Genomic DNA, 23,261 nt, shown 5'->3' with positions numbered 1-23,261 from the left:
GGGCTATTTTTTCGTTAGTTTCTTAGTGAGTACGACAAACACTTTAGGGTGACAACCCTTTAACCCTCTCTATATTTAAACATTGAATGATCAGACACTGTTAATCAAATTTAGGGATTGCCTCAAAACTGGTGTTTTTGATATTGGTACGGTCTAAACTACATTCCCTTCAAAAAATCAGTGAAATGTACCAAAGGTCTGTTAAATCCTTTTACCTAAAAGAGGGAATCTCAAATTTGTAAACTTTAATTTAGAAAAGATGCAGTCTTTTTATCGGCAACAGTAATTTCTTAGATCACACTGGCCAGAGGCAGTTTAGGGGTGACAGAAAGGGTACTCACCTCGGGCGCAGATATTTTGGGGAAATTTTTTTAATTAATCACCTAAAATTTATAATCATTACATTTTTTTATTTCATCTCTATCAAAATAAAGTAGAAGGCGCAGTTGGCAGTAAGTATAAGCGAATTAAATCTAAAATTTTTATTCTCCCCACATCTTTCCAAATAAAGTAGGAAAAGTCGATTTAAATAAATGAAGAAATTTTTTAATAAATGAAAATTCCGTTAATAAATGAACATTTTGTTAATTTAGCCAGAAAATTATCGGGAAACATGGTGGGGGACTAACCGAGATTTTGCCTCGGGCACAAGACAGGCCAGACCCGCTACTGACACTACCTTTCGATTTACAAATAAGATGAATATATAGATTTTTTTTTTCTATGCACAAATTGTGCAGGTATGCAAATGATTGATATGCTATTTATCTATCAGATATGCAAATTATTGATATGCTAAAAGAAAACCGACTGGTTCCTAAGTCAAAGTTCCCTTTTGGTGCGACAATCAATTTTATGTAAGCCCTCTTTCTAGTCTTTGAATTTTAAAGGCTATATGTGGGGAAACTTAACATAAATAACTTCATCCCAATTCAAACTTACCCCTTAGCCTTTTACAAAACAATTTATTTGACTGAATTTCCACATTTGGGAAGTTTTTTTTTAGATATAATATTCTTTTTTGGGGGGATTGATTTTAAATGAATCAACTTTTTTGATACGCAGTCAAGTGGGGAGGAAAAACCCTCCTGGGATTAGATTATGCTGATATTTCAGCATCTTAGATGAAAGTGTGAGCAAAATTAACGGACTTTTAGAGGTTTTGCGAGTTTAGATTGATCAGGTGAGCAGCTTTAATTGCCTTGGTTGTATTATTAGTAAAGACGGCGGAAGCAATGAAGATGTTAAAAGTAGACAAGCCAAGGCTCAGGGTGATTTTTCACTGTTAAAAAAAAGTTTGGAAGAATAGGAAGATAAGTCTGCAAACCAAGAGAAAGAATATTGGAAGCTACAGTGATGACAGTGGTCAAATATGGCTCTAGAGCATGGGCGCTCCGAAAAACGGATAAAGATTTGCTAGATGTTTTCCAGAGAAATTATCTACGGATTGTTCTGGATACCCGGCTGACTGATCGTATTTCAGACAGCAGGCTATACGAAAAATTTGGTTCAATCCCGCTTTCTAGGGCTGTAATGAAAGAAAGGACAAGATGGGTAGGGCACGTTGTGAGGAGGAAGGGTAAAAGACTGCTGGAGATTATCTATTTCAGCCAACCATCTAGGTCGAAACAGAAAGCAGATCGTCATTTTTTTGGGTGGGAGGATTTCATAAAGAAAAATTTAAAGGAAATGGGAACTTCCTGCTATGGTGCAAAATAGAGACTTTGAATAGATTGGGATGGAGGAGGAACGTGCGTAGCTGTACTGGCCTCAGTCGGCTTGGTGCTGAGGTGAGTTGTTAATAGTAGTAGTAGTCTCCGCTTTTTGCATCTGTTGAGATTTTGCTTAATTTTTACTTATTATTTCCTCAGTTTTATATTTTTCCAAATTATTCTTTCTTCTTCAGACAATTTAGTGCGGATAGCGAGGCAATTTCTCTAGAAAATATATAGTAAAAATTCATCCGCTTTTCAGAGCACTCATCCTTCAGAGACATATTTGACCACTGTCATCACTGTAGCTTCCAATATTCTAATCTTCGTTTGTAGACTTATCTTCCTATTCTTCCAATTTTTTTTGACTGTGTACCAGCTTGTAAACTCCGCAATGTGGACACGCTCGTGCAAGATAATGAGTTGGAGCGCACAAGTGTTTCTGACATGTTTGGATGTTTGATATATTGATGAAAATGTGTGCCAAAAACTGCTTCTTGCTGCATGTATCTATAGACTGATGCTAGAGGAGAATCGATTCTTCAGGCCGTTGAATGTTCTTTTTTTCTTTTTTTTTTTTTTTTTTTTTTTTTTTTTTTAGTAGCGAAGCTACTCCATAAAAGACCATTGTTTTTTATATGATAGAATATGACAGATGGTGCTCCTTCTATAGTGGGTCGTCATTGTGGCTTTGTAGTTCACTTAAAGCAACTAAATGCTGGAGATGCTGTTCATTCAGCGTGTAATTCATACGCAGCATTTAGTAGAGACAACAAAAAATTAGTCCTAGATTACACTATTCCTTGCAATGTACTATAAATGCTATCAACAAAATTCAAATCAATCCTTTCAACTCTCTGTATTTGATCAGCTATTTTCGGAAAACGAAAAGCTCTTTGCTTGGTTTATTCTGCGTATTGAAGTCCACTGGCTATCAAAAAGTTTTTGCATAACAAGCATTCAACTATTTTCGAATCTGATTTGGTTTTTCTGCAAAAAATATCCGAAGTTGAAAGAAAATATAAAAAAAAACGTTAAATAGACTTTTATTACTTGACTGATATTTTTGGTATGGTTAACTGAGTTAATTTACTGCTTTTTTTTAAGATTTTAACTTGATTGAACTAAATAAAAATATTGACCCTTGGTGGCAAAACTTATCCTTTACAAGCAAAATTTAATCAGAAAAGAATATTCGCAATTTCAGCATTTGTAAAAATTACCAAAAAATGGAAAAACACGATGCTATATTATCACATGCCAATCACTTGGGCGAATTACACAAGGATTAATCGAAGAGGCTTGTGAGTCTCTTAGATTTACAAATTCCTCAGTGTAAGATAAATCCATACAATATCTCAGCCATGAAAGAAGTCAAAGTGATAATGCAAGATAATGAGCACCGTTAGCAGAGAAGAGCAGCTTAAGCAGAAATTCATCAAGAGTTACGAAAGTCCTGGTTGTAGTGAAAAAATTTTAGTCCAGTATCATGCAGTGTGGAATATTTGCTGAAAAACGCCTTATCACATTTCCATCATTATATCTAGTCGATAAAGTCTTCAATTTTTGACAACCAACATTTTCAAAAAAAGCAAAGAAAGCATTAGAAAATCAGTGAACGTGGAATTTAAGGCTGCAACTGGTTGCCCCAGCTGTTGTCAATATAGAGCCAGATTTAACTAAATTAGTGGAAAGTCGTGTGATTCATCCATCACTCTGAATTTTATTTTTTTTTTCATTTTTACTTTGCGATTCTAATGTTCCTTAAAAAAACCCTAATTAGGCATTTTACGTTTCTTTGCTAACCCTTAATTAAATTTGATATTGCTATACTTTATGTTTTTTTTAAGTTTTTTCGCTTAACCAATCGCAAAGTTCATAAATTGGTAAGCCTTTTTTGTCAATAGGAAAAGAAATTAGAGACAGGATTTTAAAGTAACTTGGCTATGGGGGGTTCCGGCATCAGTTCATGTTGGAAAAGGAAGGCCTTGCCTAAAATAGTTTTGGAATCCCTTGTTTATACGAACTGTGGTTTTACATGACCTAAAAAAGGTTTATATGACTTTCATGAGACCTTAACATCCTTGTACTGTTGAGCCTCAAGCATAAATGTCTTGCTAAATACGAGCTCAATATCGAATAATTTGAATTTTTGAAGCTATACTTCACGAAAGTACATTTTTTTTTTTACATAAAATGCCTCAGCTAAACAATGTTGTGTTCAAGGGTACACTGAGAGAAATAATTTCTTGGCAAGGATTCCTTGACACACAAAGATCTTGAACAAAAGTACCCCGACAAATTGACAAATAAAGACATTGACTGCTTCAGCCCTGATAAAAAATAGTTTGACTAATAAAGACCTAAACCAGAGTTCTTTATCAATCCTGGGCACCAAAATTAGTTTCAAACTCCCTTTTTGAGATTTGTATGAATTATATTCACATAAAAAGAAAATTCTGAAAATGTAGCTGTCCCATATATTTACAAACACACCGTTTCTAATACTGTACATTTAAATTATTATGTAATTATAATTTATAATATTATTATAATCACCTGCGTCTTTAAAGGGGAAGGCAAGGGGCCAGTTGTCCCCCCCCAAAAAAAAAGAAATTAGAAAGAAACTATAATTTACTAAGTAGGTTTAAAACTATTACTAGTTTTAAGTGTCAAAGTTTTAAGTATTTTGAGAAGATAACTTTTTCCCATTTATCCATGCTGATTTTTAACATGAGGAAAAGGAGAAAAATAGCGGTCCTGCAAAATTCATAATATGTTCCACATTAATATTTTTCAACTATACTGCCTTTGACACCTTATCATCAAGTAAAAATATGAGCCTAGTCAATGGTAAAATTGAAAAATGGTCTATGCTTCCTGTTTTACCGCATTACTCAGGTCATTTTCCCCCTGATATTTAAGGCACCTTTACTTCCTAAAATTTATCAGTTCCTGTTTTTGTATTGCTATCAGTTATATCATACAGGACTAGGAGACCATGCTTTGCTTGTGGAGGGATTTATAGACATGAAAGCGATATTCAATGCAACTGCCTCCGGAAATGTATACCCCGATTTACATAAGAAAAACTATTTGTGTAATTTTAATGGAATTCGTTTTTTAAACAAATATAAAAAGGGGAAGGCAATTTTCAAACTCTATGAGTCAATTTTCCCTTACAATTTGCATCCCTAGAAATTTTCAATTAATTTAAGGTTTCTGCCGCAATTGATGTCAAGATTTGTTCAGATTTTCTGGATTTTCCTTGTCACATAATTCCCAACGGATAAGTTAATAATTCTAACTTTATTTTTCGAATATTTTTAAATATAAAATACGGCCGCTATTCAAGTGTAGAGAATATGCCACAATATAACATTTCAAAATCTGTGGTAACACTTTGACTTTGCTCCTTACTACAGTTCGTTACCACGAACTGTTTGATCTTTACTTAAACAACGCTATTACGCTACCTAGCATTTTTATTTCGACCTTGGATCGCTGATATCAATGCTATTTATCAACATAAGTCAGACCCCCCAAAAAATCAATTTGAAAAAAAAATCATAAATTTAGTTTCAATAAATCACGTATATTATCCCTTTAGTACACACAAATTAAATCTCAGAGTCATAATCCCTTCAAAGTTCGAGCAATTGCATGGCACGATACCCCGGGCTGTTAAAATAGAGCTTTGTTCAATTATGCGATTGATCGTCTTGTGTTGGTCTTGGGGGAAGTGGAGTGGGATATGACCTGCACCATTAGTGGTGAATCTGGCCAGAAAGTTTATACAAGAGAGTTTATACAAAATTCACCTTCACCCACCCGAAAGCTTGTTTTTCCTGTAGGCCTATTACTGTTGTCTGCAGTAGCCCATTGCTGACAATTATAATAAAATCCGATCACCAGCACTCATATTTATGGTTGTTTAATGTGTGTTTATTGTTTGCTGAAAAGTTAATTATTTTCACTGCCGCTTGAATAGCACCTACTTCAATAGCAACTGTTCTTGCCCCCCCCCCTCGCCCCCAATAAGAAATACTGTAGCTACGACCCTGAATATAAGGGACTATATTATTATAAGGGAAATCTTCCTAATATTTTAAACATGTTTCACAGCAATCGTATATTTTCAGAATAATCATGGTAAATGACTCGGATGTTAATTGTATGAAAATGCCAAAAATTGCCACGCCACAAGTTTCACACCCCCTAAAAGAAAAATTTCAAGAGAAAGAAGAGGAACTCTCGGAGGGCAGTGACGATGACTCCTATCAAGAAACTCTAACTTCCAGTCGATTTTCGCTAAGTGGCAATGTTGAAGCGGTAAAATCAAGGGTCAATATTGGCCATCAGATTACGGACAACAGAGTTGTGACTATATCTCAGGCTGACAATGTTCTACAAAAATTCTATGATAAACGAAAAATAAGTATCGTCAGTTGCTGCCAGGTAACTTCCAAATTTTAGAAGTTTGTGTTTAATAAACATATAAGACTCTTATATTTCCTGAACCCCCTCACCCTCAGTGAAAAATAAATCAATATCGATAGGGCAAACCTGATCATTCTTGTAGAATCTCAACTGCTCCTGGGGAGGATGCAATTCTCGTAGAAAAGACTGTTGTCTTTTTTTTATAGTAAAGCAGTAGCACTGTCTCTTGAAATTTGTGTTCTGTCCCTCAAAAAATCTCCCTCTTTTTCTACACTTGATGCTGCTTCATAAAAATTGTGTCTTTTGAAAATGCAAACTATAAGTTAGGCTCAGTTTCAAAGACAAAAATACGGGTCTCTTTTAGTTCCTCAGTATTGTAAACTACTTATTTCAATGAATAAGTCTCAGATAAAAGATATTCAAAAGCTACTAGACATCTAGTAAGCCTAAAGAAACATTATTAGATGGGTTACGTAGCGTCAAAAAGGTAGAAACGACTACACATGCTACATCATTGAGCAGTTTGCTATTGCATATTTTCTTTATGAAGTCTTCATATGAAAAAGTAATCAAGGAAGCTTTAACTAAGAGGTCAAAACTCTATCAAAAATATGAATTTATAGCCTCTGAATAAAAATAGCTAAGAATAAACCTTAGTTTTAAAATGGGAGGGCATAGCACCAAAAAGTCAATGTAAGCAAACATGTTGCATAACTGGGTAGTTTTCTATCGAATATGCTTTGGTAAAACAAAATAAAATGGCGTTATAACTTCTCCAAAAAATGTGGTACAACATCCTTTGGATTACCAAAATCTAATACTTACAATTAGTTGTGCTAAGATCGATTACTGAAAGCCTCGCATAATATTTTCCAAAGGACAACAGTGTTTAGACTTGAGCTTCTTAAGGGAAAAAGTAAAATTACTTATTTACAATAACCTTAAGAGCCTCTTTATTTGTTTGACTAACTAAGGTAAACTCTGCCTGGTCTGATTTAAGACAAAATTAAATGCAAAAAAAGAAGTTTTGTTTTTTTCAAATGAGAGCATACATCAGAAATAGAAATTAAACAAACAGATATTATCTCGTATATGTAAGATATGGGTCATCCACCACTTCCTGATCTTTATGATAAAGTTTAGCTTTTTACCTCCAATCACAGGTAGTGCAATAGCGCTGCCTAGTGAAGTCAGCTCTATATATTACTATATATTACATATATTACTACATATCTATTACTATATCTATATCTATATATATAAAAATAAGTTGTCTGTCTGTGTGTCTGTCTGTCAGGTGACGTCATGTTTCTGTGTCAACTGACGTCATGAAGTTATTTGTCGTCATTTTTGCTATGACGGTGACGTCATTAACGGTATTTAAGACATTTGTTCACGGAAAAATGTTTAATTGTAAAATGACTGAAGGACCTACAATGGCAACAGCCGAGGAAGCTGCTCAAAGAGTTTATGCCAAAAAACTTGCTGCTGAGAGAGAAAGTAAGAAAAGAAAGCGTTCCGAGGAATCACAAGAACAGCAAGAAAACAGGCTTGCAGCTGATAGAGAAAGTAAGAAAAGAAAGCGTGCCGGGGAATCACAAGAACAGCAAGAAAACAGGCTTGCGGCTAAATAACGCAAAACCGCGCAGTTAGATGAAAATCCACCTGGACAGCGAGAGTCAAAACATATCAAAACTGAAAATGATAGCGATGATGATTGGGTTTGGGATTTTGACTTGGATAAGGTCATCAATGCCTACCGGATTTAAGTTTAAAAAATAAAGGTTCGTCGATATGTACTCCATAGTGACGCTGAAAAATAAAGAAGAAAAAGAAAACTGAAAAAAGAAAAAAGGTAAAAAACTAAAAAGAAAAAACACTCAAAGAGAAATTACAGACCGGGACACAAATGACGACCAAGACAGAGGGAATATAAGTGACGACCGGGAACCTCAAAGAGAAATTACAGACTGGGAAACCCGGACACAAATCACGACCGGGACACAGGTAATATAAATGACGACCGGGACACAGGGACACAACTACAACGGGGACGCCGGGAGCACAGGCGGGATATATAAATGACGACCGGGACACAGGGATTGTTCGAATAGAAATTACAGACCGGGAAACCGGGACACAAATGACGACCGGGACACCGGGACACAGGGAATATAAATGACGACCGGGACACTCAACAAGAAATTAAAAACTGGGACACAGGGACACAAATGACGACCGGGACACAGGGAATATAAATGACGACCGGGACACAGGGACACATCATTAGAATAATGAGGTATAGATCTGAATACGGATTGTTTTTCCCATGGACAATTATATGTTGCATGTTCAAGAGTCAGTAAACCTGACAATCTATTTATATGCACAGACAATGGGAAAGCGAAGAATTTTGTATATTCGCATGTTTTACGTAGTTAAAAACATATATTTATATCTATCTCTATTCACAGGTGGGACACAGGGATACAACTACAATGGCGCGTGACTAATATGGCGCGTAACAACTTACGCGCGCGGGGGGGCTTGGGGGGCGCGAAGCGCCCCACCAACAGCTAGTATATATATATATATATATATATATATATATATATATATATATATATATATATATATATATATATATATATATATATATATATATATATATATATATATATATATATATATATATATATATATATATATATATATATATATAAATAAGTTGTCTGTGTGTGGATCTGTGGATGGATCAGGTGACGTCATGTTTGTTCGCATATGACGTCTGAATTATTTCACACTAATACAAAAGAAGAAAAAAACTAAAAAAGGTCAAAACTACAAAAAAAAAACTAAAAAGAAAAAAACTAAAAAAGCTAAAAAACTAAAAAAAACTAAAAAAAGGTAAAAATCTAATAACTAAAAAAAACTGAAAAAAATAAAAAAAGGCAAAAACTACAAAAAAAATAAAAACTAATAAAAAAACTAAAAAAGCTAAAAAACTAAAAAAAACTAAAAAAAGGTAAAAAACTAAAAAAAACTAAAAACTAAAAAAGAAAAAAACTAAAAAAAAGGAAAAAACTGAAAAATAAAAGAGAAAAAGAAAACTAAAAAAATATGAATAAATATATATAAAAATAAGTTGTTTGTGGGTTATGTCTGTCTGTCTGTCTGTCGAGTGACGTCGTGTTTGTCCGCATATGACGTCTGAATTATTTCACACTAATACAAAAGAAGAAAAAAAACTAAAAAAGGTAAAAACTACAAAAAAAACTAAAAAGAAAAAAACTAAAAAAGCTAAAAAACTAAAAAAAACTAAAAAAAGGTAAAAAACTAAAAACTAAAAAAAAACTGAAAAAACTAAAAAAAGGCAAAAACTAAAAAAAAATTAAAACTAATAAAAAAACTAAAAAAGCTAAAAAACTAAAAAAACTAAAAAAACTAAAAAAGGTAAAAAACAAAAAAAAACTAAAAACTAAAAAAGAAAAAACTAAAAAAAAGGAAAAAACTGAAAAATAAGAGAAAAAGAAAACTAAAAAATATTAATATGACGACCAGGTCATAAGTAAAAAAAAAAACTAAAAAAACTAAAAAAATGGTAAAAACTACAAAAAAACTAAAAACTAATAAAAAAACTAAAAAATCCAAAAATCTAAATAAACTAAAAAAGAAAAAAAAAGAAAAAAGGAAAAAAATAAAGGAGAAAAACAAAACTAAAAAACGAATGTATATACAGACCGGGACACCGGGATACAAATGACGACCGGGACACAGGGAATATAAATGACGACCGGGACACAGGGACACAACTACAATGGGGACGCCGGGGGGCACAGGGGGATATAAATGACGACCGGGACACCGGGACACAAGGAATATAAATGACGCCCGGGACACTCAAAGAGAAATCACAGACTGGAACACCGGGACACAAATGACGACCGGGACACAGGGAATATAAATGACGACCGGGACACAGGGACATAACTACAAAGGGGACGCCGGGGTGCACAGGGGGATATATAAATGACGATGGCGACTCAGGGAATGGTCGATTAGCAATCACCATCAACAAAGCTCAAGGGCAATCATTAGAATCATGAGGTATAGATCTGAATACGGATTGTTTTCCCATGGACCATTATATGTTGCATGTTCAAGAGTCGGTAAACCTGACAATCCATTTATATGCACAGACAATGGGACAGCAAAGAATGTTGTATATTCGCAAGTTTTACGTAGTTAAAAACATATATATATATATATATATATATATATATATATATATATATATATATATATATATATATATATATATATATATATATATATATATATATATATATATATATATATATATATATATATATATATATATATCTATCTATATTCACAGGTGGGACATAGGGACACAACTACAATGGCGCGTAACTAATATGGCGCGTAACGACTTACGCGCGCGGGGGGGCTTGGGGGGGGGGCGCGAAGCGCCCCCACCAACTAGGTGTTGGGGTGGTGTGAAGTGCCACCCCAACAGCTAGTATATATATATAAATAAGTTGTCTGTGTGTCTGTGTGTCGAGTGACGTCATGTTTGTGTGTCGACTGACGTCATGTTTGTCGACTGACGAAATTACAGACCGGGACATCGGGACACACATGACGACCGGGACATAGGGAATATAAATGACGACTGAGACACTCAAAGAGAAAGCGACTGGGACACAAGGAATGTTCGATTAGCAATCACCATCAACAAAGCACCGGGACACAAATGACGATCGAGACACCGGGAATATAAATGACGACCAGGACACTCAAAAAGAAATTACAGACCGGGACACCGGAACACAAATGACGACCGGGACACAGGGAATATAAATGACGACCGCAACACTCAAAGAGAAATTACAGACTGGGACACCGGGACACAAATGTCGACCGGGACACAGGGAAAAAACAACAACAGGGACGCCGGGAGGCACAGGGGGATATATAAATGACGACGGGGACACAGGGAATGTTTGATTACCAATCACCATCGACAAAGCTCAGGGGTAATCATTAGAATAATGAGGTATAGATCTGAATACAGATTGTTTTTCCCATGGACAATTATATGTTGCATGTTCAAGAGTCGGTAAACCTGACAATCTCTTTATATGCACAGACAATGGGACAGCCAAGAATGTTGTATATTCGCATGTTTTACGTAGTTAAAAATATATATATATATATCTATCTATATTCACAGGTGGGACACAGGGACACAACTACAATGGCGCGTAACTAATATGGCGCGTAACGACTTACGCGCGCGGGGGAGGGCTTGGGCGGGGGGGGGGGGGGGGGTGAAGCGCCAACAGCTAGTATTATTATATACGTATAAATAAGTTGTCTGTGTGTCTGTGTGTCGAGTGACGTCATGTTTGTGTATCGACTGACGTCATGTTTGTCGACTGACAAAATTACAGACCGGGACATCGGGACACAAATTTCGACCGGGACACCGGGACATAGGGAATATAAATGACGACCGGGACACTCAAAGAGAAAGCGACCGGGACACAAAGAATGTTCGATTAGCAATCACCATCAACAAAGCTCAAGGGCAATCATTAGAATAATGAGGTATAGATCTGAATACAGACTGTTTTTCCCATGGACAATTATATGTTGCATGTTCAAGAGTCGGTAAACCTGGCAATCTATTCATATGCACAGACAATAGGACAGCCAAGAATGTTGTATATTCGCAAGTTTTAAGTAGTTAAAAAATATATATATATATATATATATATATATATATATATATATATATATATATATATATATATATCTATCTATATTCACAGGTGGGACACAGGGACACAACTACAATGGCGCGTAACTAATATGGCGCGTAACGACTTACACGCGTGGGGGGCTTGAGGGGGGCGAAGCGCCCCTATCAACTAGCTGTTGGATATCAACTAGCTGTTGGGGTGGCGCTTCGCGCCACCCCAACAGCTATATATATATATATATATATATCTATATGTATATAAATAAGTTGTCTGTCTGTGTTTTTGTCGAGTGACGTCATGTCATCAGGTCGTCATGGTGACGTCATGTCATCAGGTCGTCATATTATCATTATGACGATTACGACATTAAAGGTATTTAAGACATTCGTTCACGGAAAAATGTTTAATTGTAAAATGACTGAAGAACCTACAATGTCAACAGCCGAGGAAGCGGCTCAAAGAGTCTATGCCAAAAAGGTTGCTGCTGAGGGAGAAAGTAAGAAAAGAAAGCGTACCGAAGAATCACAAGAGCAACGCGAAACCAGACTTGCTGCTAAAAGAGAAAGTGAAAAAAAAGGCCTGCCGAGGAATCATAAGAACAGCAAGAAAACAGGCTTGCAGCTGATAGCGAAAGTAAGAACAGAATGCGTGCCGAGGAATCACAAGAGCAACGCGAAACCAGACTTGCTGCTAAAAGAGAAAGTGAAAAAAAAGGCGTGCCGAGGAATCACAAGAACAGCAAGAAAACAGGCCTGCGGCTGATAGAGAAAGTAAGAAAAGAAAGCGTGCCTAGGAATCACTAGAGCAACCTGAAAATTATCGCCTGGCATTCAGATACAGCCCAGTCGATGATTATAGCTTGAGTAGATGTGTTCAAATCGGGACTATGTCTAAAATTTGTCCCTATTACAAGGCATTGAAATTCAATGGTGAAACAATGGGAATGTGTTGCGCCTCAGAAAAAGCTAAACTTCCTCTATTGGCTGCACCACCAGAGCCATTGACGACTTTGCTTACTGGAACTACGTCAGAATCTAAGTGTTTTTTTTTTATCACAGATCAGAAAATATAACTTATGTTTCCAAATGACGTCGTTTGGTGCCCAAATCGAAAATCCAGATCAATTTTGCCTACTTTCAAAGTAAAAGGGCAAATTTATCATAGAGCACAGTCCCTTCTACCATTCTCAGGCGAGAATCATAAATTTTTACAATTGTACTTCATCAGTGATAGAAATTCTGAATTGAATGCACGTTGCGAAATTTCTCCCAACGTTGAAAGGACAATCGTTTCCCAATTGCAACATCTTTTCCACGAAAATAATAATTTAGTGCGTCTGTTCAAAACAGCCATCGATTTGATGCCTACTGATACGCATATAATTGTTATTTCCGCTGACAAACGCCTCCTGGCCAACATGTGTATAGATACAATGCTCCAACTATCGACGAAGTGGCAATTGTTATGGTCGGTGATAAGTTTTTACCTCGAGATATTATTCTTCATAAGCGAAACGCTCAGTTGGTAAGAACTGCTGAAACTCATCGATGCTACGATGCCCTACAATATCCTATCATTTATTGGGATGGAGCCGACGGCTATCATTTTAATATTAAATTTATGAATCCAGCCACTAACAAAGAAATGAATAAGAAATGCAGTGCAATGCATTATTATTCCTATAGACTAATGATTCGGCAGGATGAAGACAATTATATTTTAAAATGCCGTCAATTGTTTCACCAATACGTCGTTGACATGTATGCAAAAATTGAATTAGAACGTTTGCTATATATCCGTCTGAATCAGACCAAGCTCCGCTCTGAACAATACATTCATTTGCGAGATGCAGTTGTAAATGACGGTAATACCACAAACGTTGGAAGATTAACGATTTTACCTTCGTCATATGCTGGCAGTCCCCGTCATATGCATGAATATGCTCAAGATGCTATTGCGGATGTTCGTCTCTATGGTCGTCCATATTTGTTTATTACACTTACTTGTAATCAATCTTGGGACGAGATACAGCAGCTTTTACTTCAAGGACAATCGGCGGATAATATACATGACATTACGGCCCGTGTCTTCCAGCAAAAGTTGAAATCACTGATAAACTACATAGTAAAACTTGAAGTGTTTGGGTCAGTGCGATGCTGGATGTACTCAGTGGAATGGCAAAAACGAGGTTTGCCACACGCACATATACTAATCTGGCTACACTATAAAATTACTTCTAACGAAATTGATGATTTGATTTCCACTGAAATACCTGATGAAAATGTCGATAAGGGGTTATATGATATTGTTGTAAAAAATATGATACATGGACCTTGCGGTGCACTGACCGAAAATTCACCATGCATGGCCAAAGGAAGGTGCACATAGCAATATCCTCGACTTTTAGTATCCAACACAATTACTGGCAATGATGGTTACCCACGATATAGAAGAAGATCTACTGAAGATGGCGGTAAAACAGCAATAATAAAGAAGCGTAACGTCACTCAAAGAGAAATTACAGACCGGGACACCGGAACACAAATGACGACAGGGACAAAAATGACAACCGGGACAGCGGGACACAGGGAATATAAATGACGACCGCAACACTCAAAGAGAAATTACAGACTGGGACACCGGGACACAGGGAATATAAACGACTACCGGGACACTCAAAGAGAAAGCGACCGGGACACAACGAATGTTCGATTAGCAATCACTATCAACAAAGCACCGGGACACAAATGACGACCGGTACACAGGGAATATAAATGACGACCAGGACACTGAAAGAGAAATTACAGACCGGGACACCGGAACACAAATGACGACAGGGACGAAAATGACAACCGGGACACCGGGACACAGGGAATATAAATGACGACCACGACACTCAAAGAGAAATTACAGACTGGACAATAGCACAAATGACGACCGGGACACAGGGAAACAACAACAACGGGGAAGCCAGGGGCACATGGGGATATATAAATGACGACGGGGACACAGGGAATGTTCGATTAGCAATCACCATCAACAAAGCTCAAGGGCAATCATTTGAATAATGAGGTATAGATCTGAATACAGATTGCATGTTGCAGGTTCAAGAGTCGGTAAACCTGATAATCTATTTATATGCACAGACAATGGGACAGCGAAGAATGTTGAACATTCGCAAGTTTTACCCAACAGCTAGTTTATATATAAAAATAAGTTGTCCGTGTGTCTGTGTGTCAAGTGACGTCATGTTTGTGTGTAGACTTACGTCATATTGGTCGACTGACGAAATTACAGATCGGGACATCGGGACACAAATGACGACCGGGACACCGAGACATCTTATCTATATATATAAAAATAAGTTGTCTGTGTGTTGATCTGTGGATGGATCAGGTGACGTCATGTTTGTCCACATATGACGTCTGAATTATTTCACACTAATACAAAAGAAGAAAAAAACTAAAAAAGGTAAAAACTACAAAAAAAACTAAAAAGAAAAAAAAACTAAAAAAGCTAAAAAACTAAAAAAAACTAAAAAAAGGTAAAAATCTAATAACTAAAAAAAAACTGAAAAAATTAAAAAAAGGCAAAAACTACAAAAAAAATAAAAACTAATAAAAAAACTAAAAAAGCTAAAAAACTAAAAAAACTAAAAAAAACTAAAAAAAGGTAAAAAACTAAAAAAAACTAAAAACTAAAAAAGAAAAAAACTAAAAAAAAGGAAAAAACTGAAAAATAAAAGAGAAAAAGAAAACTAAAAAAATATGAATAAATATATATAAAAATAAGTTATTTGTGGGTTATGTCTGTCTGTCTGTCTGTCGAGTGACGTCGTGTTTGTCCGCATATGACGTCTGAATTATTTCACACTAATACAAAAGAAGAAAAAAAACTAAAAAAGGTAAAAACTACAAAAAAAACTAAAAAGAAAAAAAACTAAAAAAGCTAAAAAACTAAAAAAAACTAAAAAGGTAAAAAACTAAAAACTAAAAAAAACTGAAAAAACTAAAAAAAGGCAAAAACTAAAAACTAATAAAAAAACTAAAAAAGCTAAAAAACTAAAAAAACTAAAAAAACTAAAAAAAGGTAAAAAACAAAAAAAACTAAAAACTAAAAAAGAAAAAACTAAAAAAAAGGAAAAAACTGAAAAATAAGAGAAAAAGAAAACTAAAAAAATATTAATAAATATAAAAAATATAAATATAAATATAATATAAATTAGCAATCAACAAAGCACCGAGACACAAATGACGACCGGGACACAGGGAGTATAAATGACGACCAGGACATAAGTAAAAAAAAAAAACTAAAAAAACTAAAAAAATGGTAAAAACTACAAAAAAACTAAAAACTAATAAAAAAACTAAAAAATCTAAAAATCTAAATAAACTAAAAAAGAAAAAAAAGAAAAAAGGAAAAAAATAAAGGAGAAAAACAAAACTAAAAAACGAATGTATATACAGACCGGGACACCGGGATACAAATGACGACCGGGACACAGGGAATATAAATGACGACCGGGACACAGGGACACAACTACAATGAGGACGCCGGGGGGCACAGGGGGATATAAATGACGACCGGGACACCGGGACACAAGGAATATAAATGACGCCCGGGACACTCAAAGAGAAATCACAGACTGGAACACCGGGACACAAATGACGACCGGGACACAGGGAATATAAATGACGACCGGGACACAGGGACATAACTACAAAGGGGACGCCGGGGTGCACAGGGGGATATATAAATGACGATGGCGACTCAGGGAATGGTCGATTAGCAATCACCATCAACAAAGCTCAAGGGCAATCATTAGAATCATGAGGTATAGATCTGAATACGGATTGTTTTCCCATGGACCATTATATGTTGCATGTTCAAGAGTCGGTAAACCTGACAATCTATTTATATACACAGACAATGGGACAGCAAAGAATGTTGTATATTCGCAAGTTTTACGTAGTTAAAAACATATATATATATATATATATATATATATATATATATATATATATATATATATATATATATATATATATATATATATATATATATATATATATATATATATATATATATATATATATATATATATATATATATATATATATATATCTATCTATATTCACAGGTGGGACATAGGGACACAACTACAATGGCGCGTAACTAATATGGCGCGTAACGACTTACGCGCGCGGGGGGGCTTGGGGGGGGGCGCGAAGCGCCCCCACCAACTAGGTGTTGGGGTGGCGCGAAGCGCCACCCCAACAGCTAGTCTATCCATATATATAAAAATAAGTTGTCTGTCTGTGGATCTGTGGATCAGGTGACGTCATGTTTCTGTGTCGGCTGACGTCATGAAATTAGTTGTCGTCATTTTTGCTTTGACGGTGACGTCATTCAAGTTATATAAGACATATGTTCACGTAGAAATCTATTAATGTTTAAGTTTACAATGACTGATGAAGATGCTCAAAGAGTCTATGCCAAAAAACTTGCTGCTGATAGTTCCTCGGCACGCTTTCTTTTCTGACTTTCTCTATCAGCAGCAAGTTTTTTGGCATAGTCTCTTTGAGCATCTTCATCAGTCATTGTAAACTTAAACATTAATAGATTTCTACGTGAACATATGTCTTATATAACTTGTTTAGTATATTGTAAAACACATTAATTTGATTAATAATATACCATTTAAAACACCAAAATGAACATGCTGGAGTAGTCACTCGGTGAGAGAGGGTGTCTGAACGGAGAATGAAGGTCCCAGGTTCAAATCCTGGTTAGGCTAAAAAAGGTAAAAATCTAAAGGCTAAAAAAAAACTGAAAAAACTAAAAAAGGCAAAAACTACAAAAAAAACTAAAAACTAATAAAAAAAACTAAGAATAAAAATAAAAAAAAATAAAAAAGATAAAAACTAAAAAAAAGTAAAAAGAAAAAACGAAAAAAACTAAAAAAGCTAAAAAAGCTAAAAAAAAGTAAAAACCAATAAAAAACTGAAAAGAAAAAAAGGAATAAAACTAAAAAAAATTTCATCTAAAAAACTAAAACACAACTACGATGGCGCTAAAAATATTATGGCGCGTAACGACTTACACTTGCGTCTCCCGTTTACGCTTCGCGCCCCCAAGCCCCCCCACGTGCGTTAGTTGTTACGCGCCATATTATTTACGCGCCATCGTAGTTGTGTCCTTGTGTCCCACCTGTAAATATATATATATATATATATATATATATATATATATATATATATATATATATATATATATATATATATATATATATATATATATATTTAACTACGTAAAACTTGCGAATATACAAAATTCTTGGCTGTCCCATTGTCTGTGCATATAAATAGATTGTCAGGTTTACCAACTCTTGAACATGCAACATATAATTGTCCATGGGAAAAACAATCTGTATTCAGATCTATACCTAATTATTCTAATGATTGCCCTTGAGCTTTGTTAAAGGTGATTGCTAATCGAACATTCCCTGTGTCCCCGTCGTCATTTATATATCCCCCTGTGCCCCCTGGCGTCCCCGTTTTTGTTGTTTCCTGTGTCCCGGTCGTCATTTGTGTTCCGGTGTCCCGGTCTGTAATTTCTCTTTGAGTGTCCTGGTCGTCATTTATATTCCCTGTGTCCCGGTCGTCATTTGTGTCCCGGTGCTTTGTTGATGGTAAGCCCCCCACGCCCCCCGCGCGCGTAAGTCGTTACGCGCCAAATTAGTTACGCGCCATTCTAGTTGTGTCCCAATGTCCCACCTGTGAATATAAATAGATATATTTATGTTTTTAATTACGTAAAACTTGCGAATATACAAAATTCTTCGCTGTCCCATTGTCTGTGCATATAAATAGATTGTCAGGTTTAACGACTCTTGAACATGAAACATATAATTGTCCATGAGCAAAACAATCCGTATTCAGATCTATACCTCATTATTCTAATGATTGCCCTTCAGCTTTGTTGATGGTGATTGCTAATCGAACATTCCCTGTGTCGCCGTTGTCATTTATATATCCCCCTGTGCCCCCCGGCGTCCCCGTTGTAGTTGTGTCCCTTTGTCCCGGTCGTCATTTGTGTCCCGGTGTCCCAGTCTGTAATCTCACTTTGAGTGTCGCGGTCGTCATTTATATTCCCTATATCCCGGTGTCCCGGTCGTCAATTGTGTCCCGGTCGTCATTTGTGTCCCGGTCTTTAATTTCTCTTTGAGTGTCCCGGTCGTCATTTATATTCCCTGTGTCCCGGTCGTCATTTGTGTCCCGGTGCTTTGTTGATGGTGATTGCTAATCGAACATTCCCTGTGTCTCGGTCGCTTTCTCTTTAAGTGTCCCGGTCAAAGAGTGTTTGAGCGTCCACCCTTGCGCGTAAGTCGTTACGCACCCTATTAGTTACGCGCCATCATTTTTCTCCCGATCGTCATTTGTGTTCCAGTGTCCCGGTCTGTAATTTCTCTTTGAGTGTCCCGGTCGTCATTTATATTCCCTATGTCCCAGTGTCCCGGTCGTCATTTGTGTCCCGATGTCTCGGTCTGTAATTTCGTCAGTCGACAAACATGACGTCTGTCGACACACAAACATGACGTCACTCGACACACACACACAGACAACTTATTTTTATATATATACTAGCTATGGTCAATGGGAAAACAATCCGTATTCAGATCTATACCTCATGATTCTAATGATTGCCCTTGAGCTTTGTTGATGTTGATTGCTAATCGACCATTCCCTGAGTCGCCATCGTCATTTATATATCCCCCTGTGCACCCCGGCGTCCCCTTTGTAGTTATGTCCCTGTGTCCCGGTCGTCATTTATATTCCCTGTGTCCCGGTCGTCATTTGTGTCCCGGTGTCCCAGTCTCTGATTTCTCTTTGAGTGTCCCGGGCGTCATTTATATTCCTTGTGTCCCGGTGTCCCGGTCGTCATTTATATCCCCCTGTCCCGGTCGTCATTTGTGTCCCGATGTCCCGGTCTGTAATTTCGTCAGTCGACAAACATGACGTCAGTCGACACACAAACATGACTTCACTCGACACACACACACAGACAACTTATTTTTATATATATAGATAGATAAGATGTCTCGGTGTCCCGGTCGTCATTTGTGTCCCGATGTCCCGGTCTGTAATTTCGTCAGTCGACCAATATGACGTAAGTCAACACACAAACATGACGTCACTTGAAACACAGACACACGGACAACTTATTTTTATATATAAACTAGCTGTTGGGTAAAACTTGCGAATGTACAACATTCTTCGCTACAATCTGTATTCAGATCTATACCTCATTATTCTAATGATTGCCCTTGAGCTTTGTTGATGGTGATTGCTAATCGAACATTACCTGTGTCCCCGTCGTCATTTATATATCCCCATGTGCCCCCGGCTTCCCCGTTGTTGTTGTTTCCCTGTGTCCCGGTCGTCATTTGTGCTATTGTCCAGTCTGTAATTTCTCTTTGAGTGTCGTGGTCGTCATTTATATTCCCTGTGTCCCGGTTGTCATTTTCGTCCCTGTCGTCATTTGTGTTCCGGTGTCCCGGTCTGTAATTTCTCTTTCAGTGTCCTGATCGTCATTTATATTCCCTGTGTACCGGTCGTCATTTGTGTCCCGGTGCTTTGTTGATAGTGATTGCTAATCGAACATTCGTTGTGTCCCGGTCGCTTTCTCTTTGAGTGTCCCGGTCGTCGTTTATATTCCCTGTGTCCCGGTGTCCCAGTCTGTAATATCTCTTTGAGTGTCGCGGTTGTCATTTATATTCCCTGTGTCCCGCTGTCCCGGTTGTCATTTTTGTCCCTGTCGTCATTTGTGTTCCGGTGTCCCGGTCTGTAATTTCTCTTTGAGTGACGTTACGCTTCTTTATTATTGCTGTTTTACCGCCATCTTCAGTAGATCTTCTTCTATATCGTGGGTAACCATCATTGCCAGTAATTGTGTTGGATACTAAAAGTCGAGGATATTGCTATGTGCACCTTCCTTTGGCCATGCATGGTGAATTTTCGGTAAGTGCACCGCAAGGTCCATGTATCATATTTTTTACAACAATATCATATAACCCCTTATCGACATTTTCATCAGGTATTTCAGCGGAAATCAAATCATCAATTTCGTTAGAAGTAATTTTATAGTGTAGCCAGATTAGTATATGTGCGTGTGGCAAACCTCGTTTTTGCCATTCCACTGAGTACATCCAGCATCGCACTGACCCAAACACTTCAAGTTTTACTATGTAGTTTATCAGTGATTTCAACTTTTGCCGGAAGACACGGGCCGTAATGTCATGTATATTAACCGCCGATTGTCCTTGAAGTAAAAGCTGCTGTATCTCGTCCCAAGATTGATTACAAGTAAGTGTAATAAACAAATATGGACGACCATAGAGACGAACATCCGCAATAGCATCTTGAGCATATTCATGCATATGACGAGGACTGCCAGCATATGACGAAGGTAAAATCGTTAATCTTTCAACGTTTGTGGTATTACCGTCATTTACAACTGCATCTCGCAAATGAATGTATTGTTCAGAGCGGAGCTTGGTCTGATTCAGACGGATATATAGCAAACGTTCTGATTGAATTTTTGCATACATATCAACGACGTATTGGTGAAACAATTGACGGCATTTTAAAATATAATTGTCTTCATCCTGCCGAATCATTAGTCTATAGGAATAATAATGCATTGCACTGCATTTCTTATTCATTTCTTTGTTAGTGGCTGGATTCATAAATTTAATATTAAAATGATAGCCGTCGGCTCCATCCCAATAAATGATAGGATATTGTAGGGCATCGTAGCATCGATGAGTTTCAGCATTCTTACCAACTGAGCGTTTCGCTTATGAAGAATAATATCTCGAGGTAAAAACTTATCACCGACCATAACAATTGCCACTTCGTCGATAGTTGGAGCATTGTATCTACACACATGTTGGCCAGGAGGCGTTTGTCATCGGAAATAACAATTATATGCGTATCAGTAGGCATCAAATCGATGGCTGTTTGAACAGACGCACTAAATTATTATTTTCGTGGAAAAGATGTTGCAATTGGGAAACGATTGTCCTTTCAACGTTGGAGAAATTTCGCAACGTGCATTCAATTCAGAATTTCTATCACTGATGAAGTACAATTGTAAAAATTTATGATTCTCGCCTGAGAATGGTAGAAGGGACTGTGCTCTATGATAAATGTGCTCTATTGATATATATATATATATATATAATATATATATATATATATATATATATATATATATATATATATATATATATATATATATATATATATCTATATATATATAAATAAGTTGTCTGTGTGTGGATCTGTGTGTGGATCAGGTGACGTCATGTTTGTCCGCATATGACGTCTGAATTATTTCACACTAATACAAAAGAAGAAAAAACTAAAAAGGTAAAAACTACAAAAAAAACTAAAAGAAAAAAAAACTAAAAAAGCTAAAAAACTAAAAAAAACTAAAAAAAGGTAAAAATCTAATAACTAAAAAAAAAACTGAAAAAAATAAAAAAAGGCAAAAACTACAAAAAAAATAAAAACTTATAAAAAAAACTAAAAAAGCTAAAAAAAACTAAAAAAACTAAAAAAAGGTAAAAAACTAAAAAAACTAAAAACTAAAAAAGAAAAAAACTAAAAAAAAGGAAAAAACTGAAAAATAAAAGAGAAAAAGAAAACTAAAAAATATGAATAAATATATATAAAAATAAGTTGTTTGTGGGTTATGTCTGTCTGTCTGTCTGTTGAGTGACGTCGTGTTTGTCCGCATATGACGTCTGAATTATTTCACACTAATACAAAAGAAGAAAAAAAACTAAAAAAGGTAAAAACTACAAAAAAAACTAAAAAGAAAAAAACTAAAAAAGCTAAAAAACTAAAAAAAACTAAAAAAAGGTAAAAAACTAAAAACTAAAAAAAACTGAAAAAACTAAAAAAAGGCAAAAACTAAAAAAAACTAAAAACTAATAAAAAAACTAAAAAAGCTAAAAAACTAAAAAAACTAAAACAAACTAAAAAACTAAAAAAAGGTAAAAAACAAAAAAAAACTAAAAACTAAAAAAGAAAAAACTAAAAAAAGGAAAAAACTGAAAAATAAGAGAAAAAGAAAACTAAAAAAATATTAATAAATATAAAAAATATAAATATAAATATAATATAAATTAGCAATCAACAAAGCACCGAGACACAAATGACGACCGGGACACAGGGAGTATAAATGACGACCAGGACATAAGTAAAAAAAAAAACTAAAAAAACTAAAAAATGGTAAAAACTACAAAAAAACT

At 35.8% G+C, this 23,261-nt stretch overlaps 1 protein-coding gene and 1 long non-coding RNA gene across 3 annotated transcripts in view; one reads left to right on the top strand and one right to left on the bottom strand.

Moving 5' to 3' along the window:
• The window catches only part of LOC136031890 (NACHT, LRR and PYD domains-containing protein 4-like), a 133,833-nt gene that overhangs the window by 10,878 nt on the left and 99,694 nt on the right, over positions 1 to 23,261 (top strand). For both annotated transcript variants that reach the window (XM_065711866.1, XM_065711875.1), the window contains exon 2: positions 5,855 to 6,170. In XM_065711866.1, coding sequence (XP_065567938.1) covers positions 5,855 to 6,170 — 316 coding nt within the window. The remainder of the gene's footprint in view (positions 1 to 5,854; positions 6,171 to 23,261) is intronic.
• LOC136031910 (uncharacterized) overlaps positions 1 to 23,261 on the bottom strand; it is a 121,800-nt gene that overhangs the window by 48,813 nt on the left and 49,726 nt on the right. The window lies entirely within an intron of this gene.

Source organism: Artemia franciscana, chromosome 1, assembly GCF_032884065.1.
Source record: "Artemia franciscana chromosome 1, ASM3288406v1, whole genome shotgun sequence".
NCBI lineage: Eukaryota > Metazoa > Arthropoda > Branchiopoda > Anostraca > Artemiidae > Artemia > Artemia franciscana.
This window is presented reverse-complemented; position numbering and strand designations above follow the sequence as displayed.